This window comes from Miniopterus natalensis, chromosome 10, assembly GCF_054644295.1.
Source record: "Miniopterus natalensis isolate mMinNat1 chromosome 10, mMinNat1.hap1, whole genome shotgun sequence".
NCBI classification, from domain to species: domain Eukaryota; kingdom Metazoa; phylum Chordata; class Mammalia; order Chiroptera; family Miniopteridae; genus Miniopterus; species Miniopterus natalensis.
Window position 1 is genome coordinate 58,685,464 of NC_142090.1, and position 21,243 is coordinate 58,706,706.

Below are 21,243 nucleotides of genomic sequence, written 5' to 3' on the forward strand. Positions count from 1 at the left end.
TAGAATGATCAAGACCTAGAATTAAATTTAGGAATTGGTGGTTAGTAGTTGCTTCATATAAAATTTAGAAAATTACATAAAAAAGGAAATTTCAAATGAGCATAAGGAAAAGTACCTGTAATCTCAAATCCAGAGATATACCAAAGCTATTATGGTTATATTCTTCCAGAATTTACCTATGCCTATATATTAACATATACATGTTATTAAAATTCAAGCTAGTTAGAATGAATTGATGAAGGCTGTAAGTCTGAAGCCTGTCTTGTCTTTGTTAAAAGAGATGCAAATAATTTTCCTTTTATTAAGAAAAGGAATACATTGCAATATTATTTTATAACTACTACTGTGTCATAAACATCTTTATTATTAATATGGCTTGCATTAAGGTTATTTTAATTGAGTTAATCCAGTGTTACCCAAAGTATGTAATACATACTTCTAATTTTAGGTGGTGACAGATACTTTAGGTCATATCCTAATTCAGTTTTAAGTAACACTGGATAGTATTGTAAGAAAGTTACTACCTCTCTAGATTTCTTTTAAGTTCATCTCCTAATGGCAAACCAAAAGTCTGTTTGATGCTCATATACCTTTTATGCTTTTCTCACACTTGCCTGTTTTTTTATATAAACTTCAGCAGTAATAACTAACTAAAATTTTAATAATGTTGTTTTATTTTTCATTTTATTTATTTTTGTTTACTATTTTGTTAAAGAAATCAAAAGTGATGCTGGCTCTTAATTTATATCAGGGATAGAAAATCCCCTTTTAAAATAAAAATTAAATAAAAGCACACAAGTTACAACATGTTAAGTAAATGATAAGTATAAGTGGAACTAGGACATGGCATGAATTCTGATGATTAAGGGATGAGAATCACTGTTATTTGATATTAAAATTATTTCTAATTTTTTCCCATTATTTACAAGGCTGCAGTGATCATTTGTATAGCTAAAACTTTTTGCATGGACTAATTACATTTAGTATAAATTAGTAGAAGTTCCAGAAACTCCACAAAGCAAATTTATTTAGAGCTCTTATGTTTTCATATAATCTCACATCCAGAGTTTATACTCTCACTGAATGTTGAATGAGAGTGCTTGTTTTCCCTTATTCTGCCCAACTGTGGGCTAGTTTTTTTTCTTTAGATCTGACATTTTAGTTCTTAGTATTTGAAAAGCATTTATTCAGTCCAGCCTAGAGTGGCTCAGTGGTTGAGCATCGACGTATGATCCAGGAGATAGCGGTTCGATTCCCAGTCAGGGCACATGCCCAGGTTTGAGCTTGATCCACAGTAGGGGATGTACAGCAGGCAGCCCATCAATGACTCCCTCATCATTGATGTTTTATCTTTCTCTTTCCCACCCCCGCCTCTCTCTGAAATCAACAAAGATATATTTAAAAACAAAACAAAAACGGTAGTCTCTTCTTTAAAAAAAAAAAAGAAAAACACTATTTCAGAAATACTTAATTTCTTTGCAGTTCAATAGTTATCTGTCTATTAAGGACTAACAATTGTCCTTTATTTTGTCATCATTTTAGTGATGGTTTAAAGAAAGTGACTCCAAAGCTGTTTTGTCTTAGTGGTGATAAAGATAAATTATCTTTGACAGTAATGACTTTCTCTTTTTCTTTTTTATTTTATTTTGTAGCTTGCCCAGTTTCGACAAAGGAAAGCTCAATGTGATGGGCAGAATCCTTCAAAGAAGAAAAAAAAGAAGACTTCGTCAAGCAGTAAACTTGATGTGTCAGCATACCGTGCTTTGAATACTGAGCAATCACAGAGTGATGAGATGTATATGAATAGTTCTCAGGGAGTAGGATCAGTCTCGACTGCTGAATCCACAGTAATGAGAACACTACACAGTGGAGAAATAATCAAACATGACCAGGTCTTCTCTGTTGAAGTAAGTGTTCATCCAGGTTTTAAACATTAAAATTTTAAGTGGAAAGTTGTTGTAATGACAACACTCATTAGCACCCTGTGCAATTTTTATGAGCTTGATTCAATAAACATTTATTGAGCAACTGTTACACACCAAGGATTGAGTATCAAGGATACAAAGGTAAATATGACAGTCTCTGCCCATTAGGAAAGTCAGTCTAGTGGGGAGACAAGATGTAAGATAGGCCCTGTACCCTAATTAGAGCTATGCTAGCAACAGTATACATGGTACTCTCATGTGTCATGATTTGGGAGAATGCCCAAATCAGCTTTGTTGGTTATTTAGCTGGAGGCAGAGAAGCAGGGGACACAATCTCTGTGCCAGATTGCTTTAAAAAAGACCTGAAACAGTGTGATGTGATTTGGAAGCCATAAGTAGTTTAGTTTTAAATGGATCACAAAGTGATGGGGATGGAATGGTGGTAATGCCAAAGGGCAGGAGATTGCACCTAGTCCATAGAAAGTTCTCAGTAAAGACTAGTTTTCTCCCTCCCCTTAGTGATGTAATTTTCCAGAATATAGAGATGAGGGAGAAGCTAAGAGTAGATTAGGATGGTGGGTGGGATGGTGGAACCACCAACTAAGACTAGAAGTAGAGAATGATGGAATGCTTAAGAGGAACAGTGTTAGACAAGGCAGATTATCACAGTTTGGATTGGGCCTTGGTATCTTTATATGGAAACAGAAAGATTTAGACATATGAGGATTTGTGCTTTATTCTGGTCAGGAGTGTCTGAGATTTGTTATTTATCATAAGTATCTTTTGTAGTTTTTCCTACTTTGAGTTTATTGAGCATCTTAGATGTGTAGATTAATGTTTTTCATTGTTTTAGGAAGTTTATAGCCATTATATCCTCAGATATTCTTTCTGCCCCTTTCTCTCCTCTCCTTCTGGGTCTCCCTTTATGCTTATGTTGGTATGTTTATATTGTTGCACAGATCTCTGATGCTCGTTCATTTTTTCTTCATTCTTTTTTTCTCTCTTCTTCAGACTAATTTCAGTTGAACTATTTTGCAGTTTGCTGATTCTTTATTCTTCATCCTTAGATCTGTTAAGCCCCTGTAGTGAAATTTTCATTTCAGTTATTTAATTTTTAACGCCAGAATTTCTTTGGGGTTTTTTAAAAATATTTTTTCTCTTTGTTGATATTCTTTCTTTGGCGAAACATTTTTATAATTTCTTTTAGTTTTGTAGATGTTTTCTTCAATTATTTGACTAATTTAAAATAACTAAAGTCTTTGTTTATTAAGTCCAATATCTGTGTTTCTTCAGGGACATTTTCTACTGACTGCTATTTTTCTTGTGCATGGGCCATACTTTCGTTTTTATTTGTATATCTTGAAATTTTCTGTTGAAATCTGGACCTTTTAAATAATATAATAGGGCATTTGTGGTGTTTGATTTGATTTGAGGATGTGTTCGTTATGTTTTTCTGCCTTTTGTGCTCTTTACTAGTTTTAGCATTTCGAGTGCAAAGAGTGTCTTCTTAGCCTTAGTACCACTGTTTTTAGTACACAATATGCATAAGCAAGTGAACCATGAGGGCTTCTGCCATGAAAATAATTTAGATTTAAAAGAGGATCGCATGAGTTAAGAACCACTGCAACAGAATTTTAAAATAGGGGTAGGGCTTTTTTCTGTTCCTGGCATCAGTTACTACATCATAGGGGAAGTAGACTTAAAACTTGGTCTTGAATGATGAATGAAATTTCCATAAGTAGGTGAGAATGGAGACAGTAGTGGTTCATATTTGTTGAATGAAGAGGTGAAATATCTGGGCCTTTTTTCTCACTTTTAAAATGAGATTCTTAGATGAGAGGGAGAAAAGCAGTGAAAATTTAGTTTTCCTCCTTGACTCTTCCTAGCACCATACTTCTCAGCTGAGGGTGGCTTGGAAAAGCCATTCACTTTATACGCAAATCCCAGGGATGTAGGGATGAAACAAGAATGTCTTTAAAAGTACTTTGTAAGCTACAAAGGTGTTAATAACAACACAAATTATTATATTACTTCAAGTTGTTGCTATTTTCTAGCGTCAAGATTTGATGATTTTTCGTTTTGAAAAATTGAACTTTTTTACTAACATATTAGGACTTTTTTATTTAAAAAAAAGACACACAAAAAATTAATGCAATGATATTTTAATTGGTGCTTTTGTCTTACAAGTGATTCTTAGTGATACAAGACCTGGTATGAAAGTACCTCTTGATACTTTTACATGTAGAAAAGTGCCTAGTGTTAAATTTTAGATGTGTTATTTACCCATTGTTACAGTGAAAATTTTAAAGATCTGAATAATTTTTACAGATTTTTAGTAATATTTTTATGTGTTTTCTGTCATTAGTACTAATAGTAATAGGTTAATGAAATTCAATATTTAGGTGGGAAAAAGCCTTAATGTAATCAGTTTCTACTTTTGTTTTAGCCAGAAAGTGAAATCTCAACCACAGCAGAAGATTATAGTTCAGAGGTAAGAATAAATAATATTGTGATTGACATTTTATATTATTCTTGAAACTGTTATTGATTATTAGTACTTTACTTCTTGCAACTCGCATGGTTCTGTATTTTTATAAATATAACAAAATATGGCATAACATGATATAATATAAATGACCTAGAAAACCTGGAGGTTATGCTTTTCTGATATATCTTTTTTTCAGATTATTAACTAAGGTCTTAAATCTGTATGAGTAGCTTAGTTCTTAATTAGATAAAATCCTTATTTTAGTTTCGAGGAGTGTTTGATATTGGTTTCTTAGGATATGTGATTATTGTAAGGTATCCATATTTAACACAGTGAACATTTCATAATATAGGCTATTTCATTTTAACTAATGCTTTTTATAAATGCTTGAATTCTAGTTAATTATATAAATTCATTTATTGAAGTTAATGTTACAATAGTGATTTTTAATTTAGATGATGAAAGCTGGTATAGGCATTGGCCACCTTAGGAAATACCTTCTTTGTGTATTACTAATGAATATATGTCAACTTACTAACTTTTTCTTACTTTTTTTTTTTTAATATATCTTTATTGATTTCAGAGAGAGGAGGAGGGAGAGAGAGAGAGATAGAAACATTAATGATGAGAGAGTCATTAATCCACTGCCTTCTGCACGCCCCCTACTGGGGATTGAGCCTGCAACCTGGGCATGTGCCCTGACAGGGAATCGAACCTTGATCTCCTGGATCATAGGTTGATGCTCAACCACTGAGCCACACCAGCCAAGCAACTTTCTCTTATTCTTTTAGATATGATTATTGTTTCTTTGGTCCAGGATATGAGGCTATGGAAAAATACTCCTTACTCTGACGGGTTCAGTAACTCAGTGTATTCCATAAGTTTTAATATATTGTAGGTTATAATATTAAATAACTTCATGTTCTTAAATGAATGTATTACTGTTTTGGATTATTAATTTAATGTGTTTAAAAGCTCTGAATGTACTTATTAGTAATCTGGTCAGGAAAATTATTATCCAGGGTTAAATAAATAAATTGGTGCCCTATTTAGGCCATTGCTTTTCAGTAACACACCCCCTCTAAAATGAAATTACTTTTTAGTCAACACATATACAGAGGTGGGCAAAAGTGGGTTAATAATAATAAATAATACAATAATGAATAAATGATACAAGAATAAATCTGTTTCACATACTTACAACTATAAACCGACTTTTGCCAACCCCTGTATTATAACCACTACAAATGCCAGATTTGCAGTTTATTAATCTTGGCTGTTCTGGTTTGCGTTTGAGTGTTCTAAAATTTCAAAATTACATAGTTTTAATCTTAGACCACATACTTATCCTGTATTTTGTCTAAATATCACTGTCATTTTTCTGGTACGTAGAAAATAGGGTGATGGAAAAAGTAGAGGCTTTGGATCCAGAAAGATCTGTATTCAAACCTCAGCTTCATTACCTCCAAGCTGAACTTGGGCACATCACTTAAACTCTGAAACACAATTTCCTTACCTGTAAATCAGGGCTGATAATATCTACCTGACAGGGTAGTTGAGAGGGTTATTTGATGATATTTAGTATGGTGGTGTTTATATAAAAGACAATAAGCAAAGTTTGGGTGGGTTTTTTTGCTGCTACTCAGTAATAATAATATGCTTTTCTTCATTCTAAATATGTCTGAAACGAGGGACGAGAATTCTTTTATCAAGTTATTCTCAGAAAGATTTTAGATTCTGATATTTATTTAGAACTTCATTTGGAAATTTTGTGTATATAGATACGGTGTGAACTTAATCTTCTTGACTTCTGTAGCTCCTATGTTTATTGGGTTGAAAAATGGATTCAAGCCTAGAGAGAATTAGATAATTTTATCCTGTGACCTACTTAAGATCTATTTTGTATAAATATATGTCCAATTATATATACTAGAGAAAGCATACTAAATATAAATACCCTTTTATGAATTAATTTAAATTATACATGATCTGTTTAGTCCTCAGTGAAGGGACATTTCATATCCAGAATGCCATATTTACATAAAATATTTTTATTGATACCCTTTGAGCAGAAAGTAGGGAATGCTATAGACAACATAGAGACAAGACAGGTAGATAAATATGCTTTGCTATGTATAGAAAGGGTATATAATTTCATTATGGATTTCATCTGATTATTTAATACTCCTTAACCAAGGCACTTGTATGATTCATAACATTTATGAAATGACTGCCTAGAGTTGGAAGACATTGTCCATAGCCATAAAGTAATGTAAACTTAGCCTTTCAACTTTGACTTGGCTTTCTTTTTTTATACTTCATATCATTTTATTTTTTTCCCTAGCTGCCTCAGCTTTGTTGAGGTATAATTTTGCAATTTAAATAGTATATATATTTAATTACAATAAATTGTATATCACATTAAGTTGTACAATGAGTTGTTTGATATTTAACTTTGATTTTGGATGGATCATCTTAACCTCATTAGTTACTTGGCTCCAATTCCCTGAATCATATAGGACTTGAACTCCTATAATTTTCATGAACTTTTATGAACCATCAGTTTCTTCTTATTTTTTATTAAAACATCAGTTATTAATAACTTTGAATGTACTACCAAATTAAGTATATGGATAACATAACAATCATAAATAGTGAAGTATTTTTTTAATGTTTAAATTAATATCCACTGAGAGAAAAAGTTTTGTGTGAATGCCATTTTATAGTTTTAAAATAAAAATTATTTTTCCTGTGGTTTTTTTCTGAATAGTAAGTAGTACAATATTTTTATGAGATGATATATATCTCTACAGAACATTTTTATATTTAAAATTTACCTATTTGTACTTTCCTGAATCTTCCAAGTTGTTTATACAGATTGAGTAAATCTGTGAATTTAGAAAGAATATATTAGAATAGCCTTACATAACTTTGACAAATGTGAAAAAGAACATTGAGAGGTTGATCTTTTTTCAGTGAAGGAGTTTGTTAGTTTAATCTACATGTTTCAAGTTATTAAATTACTTTCTTATTATAGTTTACTAAGTACAGTGTTAGTAGGCCAATATAAAAAGGAGAGGTAACTGCTCTACCCTTTAGAGCAATAAAATAATTTTCTGCATTAAAAAATAATTTATTGCTAACTATTGGTGATCCTGATATTCTGTTGAATGTTTCTATTGTAACTTTGAAATATGTTTTGTTTTTTTAGTTTACTTCTGGTGAATAATCTTTTATTACCTATATATTATATTAAATCTTTAAAATTTATTAATATTGAAAAGATTTTTGTATTTATTATAACATATAATTAAGTTTTGAAAATAGTTGTGTAGTAGTTTAAGCCAATACATATATGCATTGTTCAAGTGTAAAATTTGTTTAACTTAGAAAAAAATTAATGTTGGCTACGTAATGTGTTAGATTCTATTGTAAACTGTTAACTAATTTATGTAATAGTGGCATCACCACTTGAAGGAATATTTATTGCTTAATATGTTTGAAGATATTAATAAAATCCATTTTGTTGCACTGTTACTCTTAAGTAAAGTTTTAGTAGATACTTATCAAAATGCTTCATTTCAGAATCAATAACTGAAATTTAGAGGAATTTAATTTGGAAGTTATTGTAGTAACTTGTTATTAATAATCTTAATAGAGGTAGTACTCCTGTCTTCTGATAGTTTTTACAGATTTAATATTGTGTTGCCATAAAGGAGATTTTTTTTTTAACTTTAGCTTTGCTTTCCAGAAATTATCCTTAGGGAAAAAAACGAAGGAATCAAACTCTGTTAAAGAATTCTTAGTTAGAATCTCCACTTTTTAAAGTGTTTTGGTCCATATGGATCTAATTATAAGATATTCTATCTTATGTATTTCAACGGTAGAAACTTCATTATCTTGGATTCTACTCCCATAGAATTGAGAATAATTAAGATGTGAGTGGAATAGAGTTCATTTGTATACTGTTGCGGGGGAGGGAGAGGAGGTTGTTAAATGGACTGAGGGATTTGAAGTTAATCTCCCACCAGGTCAGCCCTAGAGTTGTCCTTCCTACCACCAAATGTCTGTGATAGAGACAGGCAGCAGTATGTTCTGGAAAATCTCCACATCCATCAGGATTGGCATGGCTATATAGTACTTTTCCCAGGGGAAGGTTTTGGAAGGAGTGTTGCTCGCCTCGTCATCTCTTACCTCTAGAGCTACTTCCCAAATTTTAGTGAATTTATACGAGTAGACAGTTTTACTTTAAAATGAATAGGACTTAATAAAAAATTATTTACATGATTTTAAGACAGTGTTTTGTAGAAGAGGATCCAGTAATTTGATGTTTATAGTTATCCTGATGACGACAAAATAAAAACTGTACATAGTTAGAACTTTAAATCACTTAAAAGAAAACGTATAGTGCAGTGTTTTTACATTGTAAGTACTCAAATGTTTGAGGAATGGTTGGCATTTGAAATAGTCATCGTGTCTTTTAGATTCTTAAATGTAATCGCTGTATCTGTTTTTGCCAGTGAGGTGTTTCCCTACGCATAAAAGAGGCGTGAATACAGTTAACAGAAATACAGTTGTTAGCTATAAATAGAATTCTATTTAAAATCATAATATATCAGGAAATTATTTTTATACAGGTAAATGGTTGCAGTTTTGTGATGAGAACAGGAAAGCCTACAAATTTATTAAGGGTACAGTATTTAAAACTACTCATGATACTAATGGTTTATAAACTGTTTAAAACCATCTGGCTTACTAACAAAGCTTTTTACTGCATGTACTTCTTTCTGTGGCTGAATCCTAAATGCTTTTAATGTTTAACAAAACAAAATTATCCATCTTTTGTTCTAAAACTTGATGTAACAGACTTTGCATATATCTTGTTTTTGCTTTTGAAGTATATATCACATTAACAACAAAGTAGGTTGCCATACCGGTAAACTTCCAAGTGATGAGTGATGTTTTAAAGTGGACTTTGTTTTGAATATTTGAATTCCTCTTCCTGAGGAATGTTGGTAGTACTGAATTATTCAACATCTTGGATTGACTTAGGAAGAAGAATTTGGTGCCGATGAGTCTTATTCTGAACATGGAGCACAGTACAGTCAGACCCACCTAGAGGTGATGGAAAATGAATTGGCTGGGAAACAGCATGAGACTGAAGAACTAAACAGAGAACTGGAAGAAATGAGGGCCACCTATGGGACTGAAGGACTGCAGCAAGTATGTTTACCTTATGTGGTTTTTGTTACTCATAAAAACAAATAGGAACAAATAGGAAATTTGAATGATAGTATATGTACATTCTTTAAAGATGGGGTTATTAAAGATAGCTATGGTCATCTCATAATAATTCTCCATATATATATATATATATATATATATATGTGTGTGTGTGTGTGTATATATATATATATATATATATATATGTTATAAGCAACCTCACTTAAAAACAGGATTTCATTAACAGGACTAATAAAACATGGACTCTTTTATTTAACTTTTTGAGATAGGTAGGCTGAAATCATTTCAGTAGAGTAGATGTTTTTGTAGTCGGCCTGAGAGAAAATTATTGTGCAGACCACATCAAAATATGATTTAAACTCATTAAAAATGTCAGTGAATCCTTGTAAGTAACCTCTTCTGGTTAAAATGACATCTGTTGTTTTTGGCAGTTAGTTATAGAAACGGCGAAATAGGACATTGATAAGGATGACAATATATTTCAGTTTCATCCTCCAGAAAAGAGTGAGGATTGCAAGTGTCTATGATGGTGTTGCCTAGGAACAGATTGAGACATCCCTCAGTGTAAAGGCACTGTCCTAGAAGTAGATATATGAACTAGTTAGACCTAAGATGTTTGGTTTCTAAGTTCAGATGATTTTTTTTAAAGTTGATTTGGAAGTAAAACCAATTCCTTCAAGCTAATAGCTTTCAAATATGGAAAAGTTTGCTTACAAATCGTAATAATTCTGCCAGTGAGTTTTTTGGTGTGTTTTTTTAAGTTTGCCTGTAATGTACTTTTAAAAAAAAATTTATCTTTATTGTTGAAAGCATTACAGATGTCCCCTTTTTCCCCCCATTGATCCCCTCCACCCTGCATCCACCCCACCCCCAGGCCTTCCCCATACCAATGTCTGTGTCCATAGGTTATAGGTTATGCATAGAAGCATATAAGTTCTTTGATTAATCTCTCCCCACCCACTCCCCCACCCCCACCTTCCCTCTGAGATCCCTCAGTCTGTTCCATGCTTCTGATCCAGTCTCTGGATCTATTTTGTTCATCAGTTTATTTTGTTTATTATATTCCACATATGAGTGACACCATGTGGTACTTTCTTTCTCTGACTGGCTTATTTCACTTAGCATAATATTCTCCAGTTCCATCCTTGCTTTCCCAAAAGGTAAGAGATTCTTCTTTTTTATAGCTGTGTAGTATTCCATGGTGTAAATACCACAGCTTTTTTATCCACTCATCTACTGATGGGCACTTGGGCTGTTTCCAGATCTTAGCTACTTGTAAATTACACTGCTGTGAACATAGGGGTGCATAAGTTCTTTCTGATTGGTGTTTCAGTTTCCTTAGGATATATTCCTAGAAGTGGGATCGCTGGGTCAAATGGCAGGTCAATTTTTAATCTTTTGAGGCACCTCCATACTGTTTTCCATAGTGGCTGCACCAGTCTGCATTCCCACCATCAGTATACTAGGGTTCCCTTTTTCCACACCCTCGCCAGCACTTGTCGTTTGTTGATTTGTTGATGGTGCCATTCTGACAGGTGTGAGGTGATACCTCATTATGGTTTTCATTTGCATCTCTCTGAGGATTAGTGACGCTGAGCATCTTTTTATATGTCTCTTGGCCATCCGTATGTCCTCTTTCTGCCAGTGAGCTTTGAAATCATATCTTTTTAAGAAAATAATCTGTTTCATTTAAAAAAGTAAGTCTAGCCCTTATTAATTTCACTGATGTCTTTTAGTTACAAGAATTTGAAGCTGCCATAAAACAAAGAGATGGCATCATAACCCGGCTCACGGCTAACTTACAACAGGCAAGAAAAGAAAAGGACGAGACGATGAGAGAATTCTTAGAGTTGACAGAACAAAGTCAAAATTTGCAGATTCAGTTTCAGTATGTAAGTATTACCTGTGGGACAAAATTTATTAGATTTTTAGTAAACAATTGAGCATTTTTTCACACTTTCCAAATCAAATTTAAATTTGTTTAAAATTCATTTGCTTATTATGTATCATCTTGGAAAAACTAGTGAATATATGTTGTTATATTAACCAAGAATTTAAGTCCTATTTCATGAGTGGTTCCTTGCTTTTATTTCTTTGTACTTCTTTGTCTATATTTTGAAATCCTACAAAACCTTTTAAGTCTGATTGGGTGGAGTTTTGCAGAAATTAACATGTAGTCACATCCTACCTTTGCCAACTCTGGTATGCTTTTAATTAGAGTCTGAAATGGTAACTAGACTACATATACTCCATTTACCTTTAATTAGAGTCATAGGAATCTAATTGTATTAAGGTTTCTGATGGCAAGTAATGGAAAATAATTGGACATAGCTTCAGCAAAAGGGAAGAATGTAGTGTAAGGATACATATCTTACAGAATTCAAGGCAGAACTGCGACCAGATCCCTGAAATGGATTGAGATCAGAAACTAGAAAGTCATCAGGAACCCAGGAAATCTCAGGCCCATTCCTTTCTGCTTGTCTGCCTCAAACTTACCTCTCTCATTAGACAACTTTCTCAGCTTTATCATGGGAAAAATAATCTTACTGGTTTGGTTTGGATGTGCCCATACTCCCTGATCAGCCGTAGCAGTATGTTTGCTGGGGTCTCAAGCCTGTAAGTTAAGCACAGTTCCCAGAAAGAATTGTGAGCCAAGTTAATACCTCCAGGAGGTGTGTATTGCTTACTGCATTCACTTCAGAATTTAATACTATGGGGTTTCTTTCTGTTTTCAAGTTACAGGCTAGTGAAACTTTGAGAAACAGCACTCATAGTAGCACAGCTGCAGATTTGCTACAAGCCAAACAACAAATTCTCACTCATCAACAACAGCTGGAAGCACAAGACCATCTATTAGAAGATTATCAAAAAAAGAAAGAAGACTTCAAAAAGCAAATCAGTTTTTTGCAAGAGAAAATTAAAGCATATGAAATGGTATGTTTATCTTAAAGAGGCAACTGTAGCAGCTTTACAATTAACTTTCAAGTTTTATATGCAAGTGTTTATCTTTTTCTTATGTACATGAATCACAAAATGTTATAATTAAGAAAAGTTCTTTAAGTTTGTAAAATAATTTGTTTCTAAAGCAATTAGAAATCTCACAATAGTAGTTTTAAGATAATACTCATTACTGAGTTCCTTGAAAGTGACAAGCTTATGTTAAACTGAGTTTTCAGGAGAATCTAAATCCACAACTAGATTTTCTATTCTTTTTATTCATCTATAGGTATTTCTATTCATTTTAGCCATGATTATGAAATTCTGAAAATATTTTTATGACAAAATGAAATTTTATGGATTTTAATTAGAAAAAATAAAGTCAGTTCTCTTTATTCACACTAGTTGTTTTTTTTTCTTGTAGATGATAGTGTTTATTATATATTTTTTAATTTTATTTTTGTTTAAAATATTACAGATGTCCCTTTTTCTCCCCAATGACCCATTCCACCCCGTCCCATCCCCCTCCCCAGTCCCTTTCCCCACCATTGTCCCGTGTCCTTGGGTTGTGCATATATGCCTGTAAATACTTTGGCTACTCTCTCCTCCTCCACCCACCCGCCCTAGTTATGTTTTATATAGTTGCCTGGAACACTTATGTAGCAAATATGTGCTCCTTGGACACACACACACACACACACACACACACACACACGTACGTCTCTCACACACACATACACGTCTCTCATAAATTATAATGTTAAATCCTAAAAATAGCTCATCCTGGTAGATTATATTTTATTTATTTTACAAAAGATAAAATGATGGTCAGAAATGTTAAGCAACTTGCCTGTGGCCACCCTGCTACAGTTGCCAATGTTGGGATTCAAACTGTCCAGCTGGCCCAGAATCAAAATATCTTGTACTACACTGCACTGCCCCCTACTGTCTTTATTCTCCTCTCCATCTCTCCTCTCCATGTGAGAGCTGAAGCAAGAAGACAGTGTGGTTGCCTTGTTGGGAGTCAGCTGAAAATACACATGTCCAGCAACTCAAATTTTTTGCCACTCTGTACACTTTTTTTTGTTTTTTGGGTTTTTTTTTTTTGTTAAATATATCTTCATTGATTTCAGAGAGAGGAAGAGAGAAAGAGAGATAGAGACATCAATGATGAGAGAGTTGTCATTGATCTGCTGCCTCCTACACACCCCCAACTGGAGATCGAGCTCGCAACCCGGGCATGTGCTCTGACCGGGAATTGAACCCCGATCTCCTGGATTCTAGGTCGATGTTCAACTGCTGAGCCACACCCAGACAAGCTGTACACTTCTGAAAATGACTGAGAGGATTGATTTTGGGATTAAAAATAAATGTTGGCAGTAGATGAATTCACAGATACAGAATTTGTAAATAATGAGGACAGACTTGTACATACAATACAGTACTTTTTATAAACTTAGGAGGCTCTTCTGCAAGAGGCTGAGAAATTTCCAAGACAAGAGTACTGTTGGGTTAATAATAAAAGTATTAGCTATGTTCTATTTTTGTTCACTTGCCACCAGGCAGTATTCAAAGCATTTTGTACATATTAATTCATTGAATCATTACAAAAACCTTCTGAGGCAGAGGTACCATTATCACCTCCATTTTACAGATGAGGACACCAAGGCAAAGCAAGAGGAAGCAGTTTGCCCAAGTATATAGGCAATAAGTTGGTAGAACCAGATACCAAACCTAGGTAGCCTGACTTCAGAGACTTTGCTCTTAAGAAAATAGAAGATATACAAATTTAAGATACTGAAACTATGAAATGGACATGCTTTACAGCCAAGGTAATTTAAGTATTATGTAGGTATTTACAAAACACCTGTTTTGTACCAGGCCCTGGCAAGAGATAGTGATGCTTAAAATATGCCCTTTTCTTCACTGGATCTCATGGTACCATGTATACAAGATACCACAAAATAAGGATAAACATAGGTAAAACGTGTGTTGAAAGTTCTGAGTAGGTCTGACTTTGTAAAGGAAATGATTCAGGGTAGGCTATAGGGAGGAGGTGATGTGTAAGGTATGTCTATAAGTTAGAGCAATCTTTTTAATTGTATTTTGTTTCCTTGGCAGTTGTCATAATGTGTGGCACATAGCAGCTACTCAATACTTATTTGGTAAATAAGTGAATAAATTATGAACTGAATCTGAACTGATAGAGATGGGGAGTACATTTTAGACAGAGGGTGGAGTGTGCATAAAGACCCAGGCTAATACATGTTGAAAATGTATAGGGAGCAAAAAATAGTTTAACTAGAAAATGATAGTCTTTGAAAGTGAGTCTTTCCAGGATGAAAGTAGAAAGACAGTTCATGTTAGAATAGCCTGGAAATTGAATTTTATTGTGTTATATTATACTTAGTTGGCAGAATAATTTAAAATTATTTAAAATTCAAATAATTCACTTATGTAGGGGGAATAACCTTTATTTGACTGTTAGCAAGAATACTTTTATTATCAGTCTCTTTTTCGTCACATATATATTTTAATTTCTCTTTTTTTCCCTTTGAATGAATTCTCCTGAGTAGTAGTTCCATCAGAGTAGCTGAGGGACTAGAGCATTAGGGTGATAGTTGAAACTGTTTTGGTCCCCTAGACAACTGCATTGATAATTCGAGGTGTACTCACATTGTCTTAATCCTATGAACTTCCCATGGTGCAGTAGTCACAGGCAGGAAGTATATTAGTCCTACTCTCTCAGGTCTGTGTCCAGAAGTAGAAGGATTGTATCTTCAATCACAGGGCTGTCGTTTTTTTGCAATACAAAATAAGTGGTTTAAAACCATGTATTTTTGAAATAAACGATACTAAGAAAAATGAACCATGAATTTGTATTGTTTAATAGTTAAATGAAGAATTATTCTTGTTTGTTTGCAGTTATATCAGGTGATGAACAATTTTGAATTAAATGATACTGTTTTATGAGGGGTTTTCCCCCATAGGAAATCAGGAAATAGAAATGTTACAGATTTATAACAATGTTCACATTTTCAAAACTAATTATCAATTTAACTTAAGTTGTCCTCAGTGAACTGATTTTACTCTTTTATAGGTTCCATAATGCTTTATAGATTTTTTCTAGTATATAAATACATTACACTTATATATAACAGAAAATATATTTATTTTGTTTTAATAATTAATATACTTATTTTAGTTTTGAGCATATTTTGTGAGATTGAGGAAATATTATCTTTATTTTATAGACAAAAACACAGATTTCAGAGATTAAACTGATTTTAAGTGTCATTTGGTAGTGTAGAAATTAAGAAGGTTCAGTTCTTGGTAATAACTTACCGTAACATTGGATGGGCTATGTGATATCAAGTCAAAAGCTGATAGAATTTTCTCAAGTGGCTGCACAGGATAGCATTCATTGCCTTGGTTTATATAGTAAAGAATCCGGTCTTTTGCTTGTAAGTCCAGAAGTCTGATTTGGTTTTTATTTTCTATTAACTGAGACTTGAGCTATCTCAAGTAAACTCAGATTTTCCAAGTTCAAGAGGCTAATATTTAAATCTTCAATATAAGATTATTAATTTATAATGAGAAATAATTTTCCCAGAGACCTATATACTTCAAGTTCATTGGATTTTACTTTTGAAAAGCCAAATAATTATAAGAGAAAGTTCTTTAGTGAGCATGAGATCAAGGGATGTTAGAGGAATCAAATATTCAGGGCATTGGGCTGTAATAACCTGATGTATTCATCTCACAGTAGGAATGATTGTGCCTCTGGATTGGAATTCTTAAATTCTGTTTGCTACAATCCCCTACGTTGCCTTCTACGTTTGGAATGCTTTTCCCAGAAGGATCAGAATTCTCAGTTTCATGGCACCTTGGTTCTCTTCCCTGGACTGTACATGAATGGGCTCTGCCAACATTTCCCTCTGAGGTTTTCCTTTTTCTGGGCTTTTACGTTCTTTGTTTCTATATGTTAATATATTCATTCGAGGTGCCTTTAAATCCCCTTGGCCTGGGACTCTTGTCTCCTTAAGGTGATTTTGCTTATTACCTAGTTATATTCTGTTCCATTCTTTGGATTTTACTTTCTTCTCTGTTCTTGGGACTACAACCTTTACTTAGGCAACTAAGTAACAGAGGCAAAACTTCATCTCCAGGGCTTCTGCTTGACTCCCTTGTGGTATAAGACTCCTGTGAATGATTGTGATTAATGATAATCACAGCTTTTGCATATGTTCTGGGTTTAGACTTATATGCAATTCCAAAATAAAATCCCACACCAGGATAAAGTATCTGTCCTGCTTACAAGTTCTTATTGAAACCAAAAGTCTAGGACCAAGTTGCTATGTCATAAATGGTATGGTTGTCTTGCATGTGACTTGAAGTTCAACCACTTAAGTGTTGCATATCCCTAAATTTCTAATATACTTAGCTCCAGGGATTAAGTTAAGGCACTTGCCCATCAGACACCTTGAGGTCATCAGAATACATGGGAGGAACCTTGATTTTTAAGACTTTTTTTCTAGAACTATAAAGAGTATATAGTATAAATATTCTAGCTATAGAAAACACTAAATACTTAGAATGTTGGTTAGTAAGAAATATGAAAATATAATGGTTTAGACACATCTTAATCTGACTTTTTAAGTTAAAACTTTTAATCATAGCAATATAAGAAAATTTCTTCCTCCCAAGAAGGCCAACACTACTGTAATGTTTGCTCAAAAGTAGTGTTGGGTAAATAAGTCCTATATCTCATTGACTTGGGAAAAATTGAGGGACACGCTCAGCAGTCACTTTTTATAGAATTATGTAAAAATATTACTCTTGGTAATGGGGTTAAGTGATGTAAGTTCCCAGGAAGTAAAAATGTCATTTTCATAGTTTCATTTTTTTCTTTTTAAAGGAACAAGATAAAAGAGTAGAAAGCTCAAATAAAGAAATACAAGAAAAGGAGGCAATCATCAAAGAATTAAATACAAAAATAATTGAAGAAGAAAGAAAAACTCTTGAACTAAAGGATAAAGTCACAGCTGCTGACAAATTACTGGAAGAATTACAAGAACAGGTTGCACAAAAGAACCACGAGATAAAAAATATGAATTTAGAGCTTACTAATTCCAAGCAAAAGGAAAGACAGTGTTCTGAGGAAATAAAACAGTTAATGGGGACAGTTGAAGAACTTCAGAAGAAAAACCATAAAGATAGCCAATTTGAAACTGATAACCTGCAAAGAATGGAACAAGACGCACAAAGAAAGTTAGAACAACTCCGAGCAGAGCTGGATGAAATGTATGGGCAGCAGATAGTGCAGATGAAACAAGAGTTAATAAAACAACACATGTCACAGATAGATGAACTTAAAACACGACATAAGGAAGAAATGGATAATGCTTTAAGATCATGTCCAAATATTACAGCTAACGAAGATCAAATAAAGTTAATGAATATAGCAATAAATGAACTGAACATAAAATTGCAAGATACTAACTCTCAAAAGGAAAAACTCAAGGAAGAATTAGGAAGAATTTCAGGAGAGAAATCTGCTCTGCAAAGACAGCTTGAAGAACTATTTGAAGAATTGAGCTTTTCAAGGGACCAAATTCAAAGAGCTAGACAGACAATAGCTGAACAAGAAAGTAAACTCAATGAAGCACATAAGTCCCTCAGTACAGTGGAGAATTTGAAAGCTGAGATCGTATCTGCATCTGAATCCAGGAAGGAACTAGAATTAAAACATGAAGCAGAAGTTACAAATTATAAGATAAAACTTGAAATGTTAGAAAGAGAAAAGAATGCTGTGTTAGATAGAATGGCTGAATCACAAGAGGCTGAATTAGAGAGACTGAGAACACAGCTTCTGTTTAGTCATGAAGAAGAACTTTCCAAACTAAAGGAAGATTTAGAAATTGAACATCGAATAAATATTGAAAAACTTAAAGATAACTTGGGTATTCACTATAAACAGCAGATAGATGGCTTACAGAATGAAATGAGTCAAAAGATAGAAACCATGCAGTTTGAAAAAGACAATTTAATAACTAAGCAGAATCAATTAATTTTAGAAATTTCAAAGCTAAAAGATATACAGCAGTCCCTTGTGAACTCAAAATCAGAAGAAATGACTCTTCAAATCAATGAACTTCAAAAAGAAATTGAAATACTCAGACAAGAAGAAAAGGAAAAGGGTACACTTGAACAAGAAGTTCAAGAATTACACCTTAAAACTGAATTATTGGAAAAACAAATGAAGGAAAAAGAAGATGACCTTCAAGAAAAATTTGTACAACTTGAAGCAGAGAATAGCATTCTTAAAGATGAAAAAAAAGCCCTTGAAGACATGTTGAAAATATATACTCCTGTTAACCAAGAAGAAAGGTTGATTTTCATGGACTCCATTAAGTCCAAATCCAAAGATGGTGGCTGGCAGAAAGAAAGAGAAATACTCACAGAGGAAAATGAAGAACTCAGAAAGCAATGTATTCAGCTAACTGAAGAGATTGAGAAGCAGAGGAACACTTTTTCATTTGCTGAAAAAAATTTTGAAGTTAACTATCAAGAGTTACAAGAGGATTATGCTTGCCTTCTCAAGGCAAAAAATGATTTAGAAGACAGTAAAAATAAACAAGAGGTAGAGTATAAAAGTAAGCTTAAAGCACTTAGTGAAGAGCTTCATCTTTTGCAAAGAAGAAATCCAACTACCTCAAAAACGAAAAGTTTAGTCTTTGACGACAACAAACCTTTTATAGCAGAGCCATGGGAAATTGGTGAGGTTGTTGAGAAAGATACAACAGAACTTATGGAAAAACTTGAGGTAACCAAGCGAGAAAAATTAGAATTGTCAGAGAGACTGTCTGATCTTTCTGAACAACTAAGTCAGAAACATGGTGAAATTTGTTTTCTAAGTGAAGAAGTTAAATCTTTAAAGCAAGAGAAAGAGCAAGTTTTATTGAGATGTAAAGAGCTAGAAATCATAATTAACAGTAGTAGGACAGAAAATGTAAGTGGATGTGATGTTCAGTTAAGCTCTTTAAACGGTGGAGTTGTGACTATGACAAGCAGGGATTCTGGAGGATCAATTTCTAAAATAAATAAGGATTTTGGTGGATCAAAAATAATGGAGGATGAGAAAATACCTGTTGAAAATATGACTGTTGGAAAAGAAAGCAAACAAGAACAGTTGTGTGGGGCTCACTTGACATCAGTGGCAAATGAGTTATCACTTGGGATAACTGAACTCAGTGAAAATGATAAACTTCAGCAGGAACTTAGTGTACTTAAATCAGAACAGGTATGCTTGCTTATTTATATATGCTAAAATACATCGTTAACATACATTTCATACAAAAAAAGTTTTTATCTTCCAAGAACATAAACCTCCTTACAGGAGAATGAAAGTAAACCCTATAATGTAATTCTCAAACATGGTTGGCTTTCAGTTAATCTATGGTGTACATTCTGCTCAAGAACTAAAAGAGTTGTCATTTTCTTTGGGAAGATGAGAGTCTAAATAACTTTGTTGAGAATGTAACCTTTAGAAAATATATTTTTTTATTATCTTGTTATAATCCCAAAGATCGGTTTCAGAATTTTCATTCATATTGGTGTTTTCAAGTTTCCACAACTGAAAATTAACTTTAAACTTTACTCTTTAGTTGTTCAGTAGTTATGAAACTATATTTCCCTGAAAAATAATCTCAATTTAACTCCTAGAGTTTTCTTCGAGTATCCTTATACCTGAAAGGGGAAAAAGTATTAATTCTAAATACAGTTAAAGAATGCATGTTATAAGTAATAATAGATCACTCTCAACAATTTATATTTACTACATACTAATATTAGAAATAACAGAAACATTCCACTGGGTATCTTGTATAATGATATTAACTCAAGCTTTATGTGTTTTTTCATTTATTTAACAAGTATTTACTGAATCCCTTGCCAGGTATATGTATATAATGGCAAACAAGAGAAAGATTCCTGCTCTCAGATAGCATATATTCTAGTGATGGAGGCAGGCAGTATAGGAGGAAATGAGTAGTTAGAAATAGTGATAAATCCTGTGAAGAAAATAAAACAGATACTGTGATAGAGAATAATGGGTAGTGGTGGTGGCAGCATTAAATAGGGTGGTCAGGAAAGGTCTCTTGGAGGAATTGACATTTGAACTGAGATCTGAATGGCAGGGAGGAGCCGACCACAAGGAAGTCAGAGCAGTTGTAAAGGCGTAGATGAATTTGAGTTGCAGAATGAAGGTACATGTAATTGACTTTGAGAGAGGGAGAGTGGAAGAAAAGTTTGAAGAAGGAGGAAGAGGCCAGTTCTTGGAGAGCCTTATAGACTTTGTAAGACGTTGAGATTTTACTCTATATACAGTAGGGAACCACTGGAAAGTTTTTACTATTCTAATATATATCATATGTGAAGAAATTTGCCATTTTAATAACTTAAATAGAGTTAAGAAATTCAAGTTGCATAATTATTAATGCCTTGTTAAATACCTGGAATTGTTTTTAAAACCTTAAACTGGTTTTAATTTGATTTCATTAATCCTAAAATGTAGATACCATTTAAATTTTTTTAAAAAGCATTACTGGGAGAGGATCTGAATTTGAAGATGGTAAAATGGTCACACTT

The 21,243-nt window shown here is 33.1% G+C and overlaps 1 protein-coding gene across 3 annotated transcripts in view; it reads left to right on the plus strand.

Annotated features, from left to right (window-relative positions):
* AKAP9 (A-kinase anchoring protein 9) overlaps window positions 1-21,243 on the plus strand; it is a 137,219-nt gene that overhangs the window by 17,528 nt on the left and 98,448 nt on the right. For all 3 annotated transcript variants that reach the window (XM_087821151.1, XM_087821149.1, XM_087821150.1), the window contains exons 2-8: window positions 1,653-1,907; window positions 4,372-4,416; window positions 9,051-9,104; window positions 9,466-9,636; window positions 11,394-11,549; window positions 12,394-12,591; window positions 17,513-19,897. In XM_087821151.1, coding sequence (XP_087677277.1) covers window positions 1,653-1,907; window positions 4,372-4,416; window positions 9,051-9,104; window positions 9,466-9,636; window positions 11,394-11,549; window positions 12,394-12,591; window positions 17,513-19,897 — 3,264 coding nt within the window. The remainder of the gene's footprint in view (window positions 1-1,652; window positions 1,908-4,371; window positions 4,417-9,050; window positions 9,105-9,465; window positions 9,637-11,393; window positions 11,550-12,393; window positions 12,592-17,512; window positions 19,898-21,243) is intronic.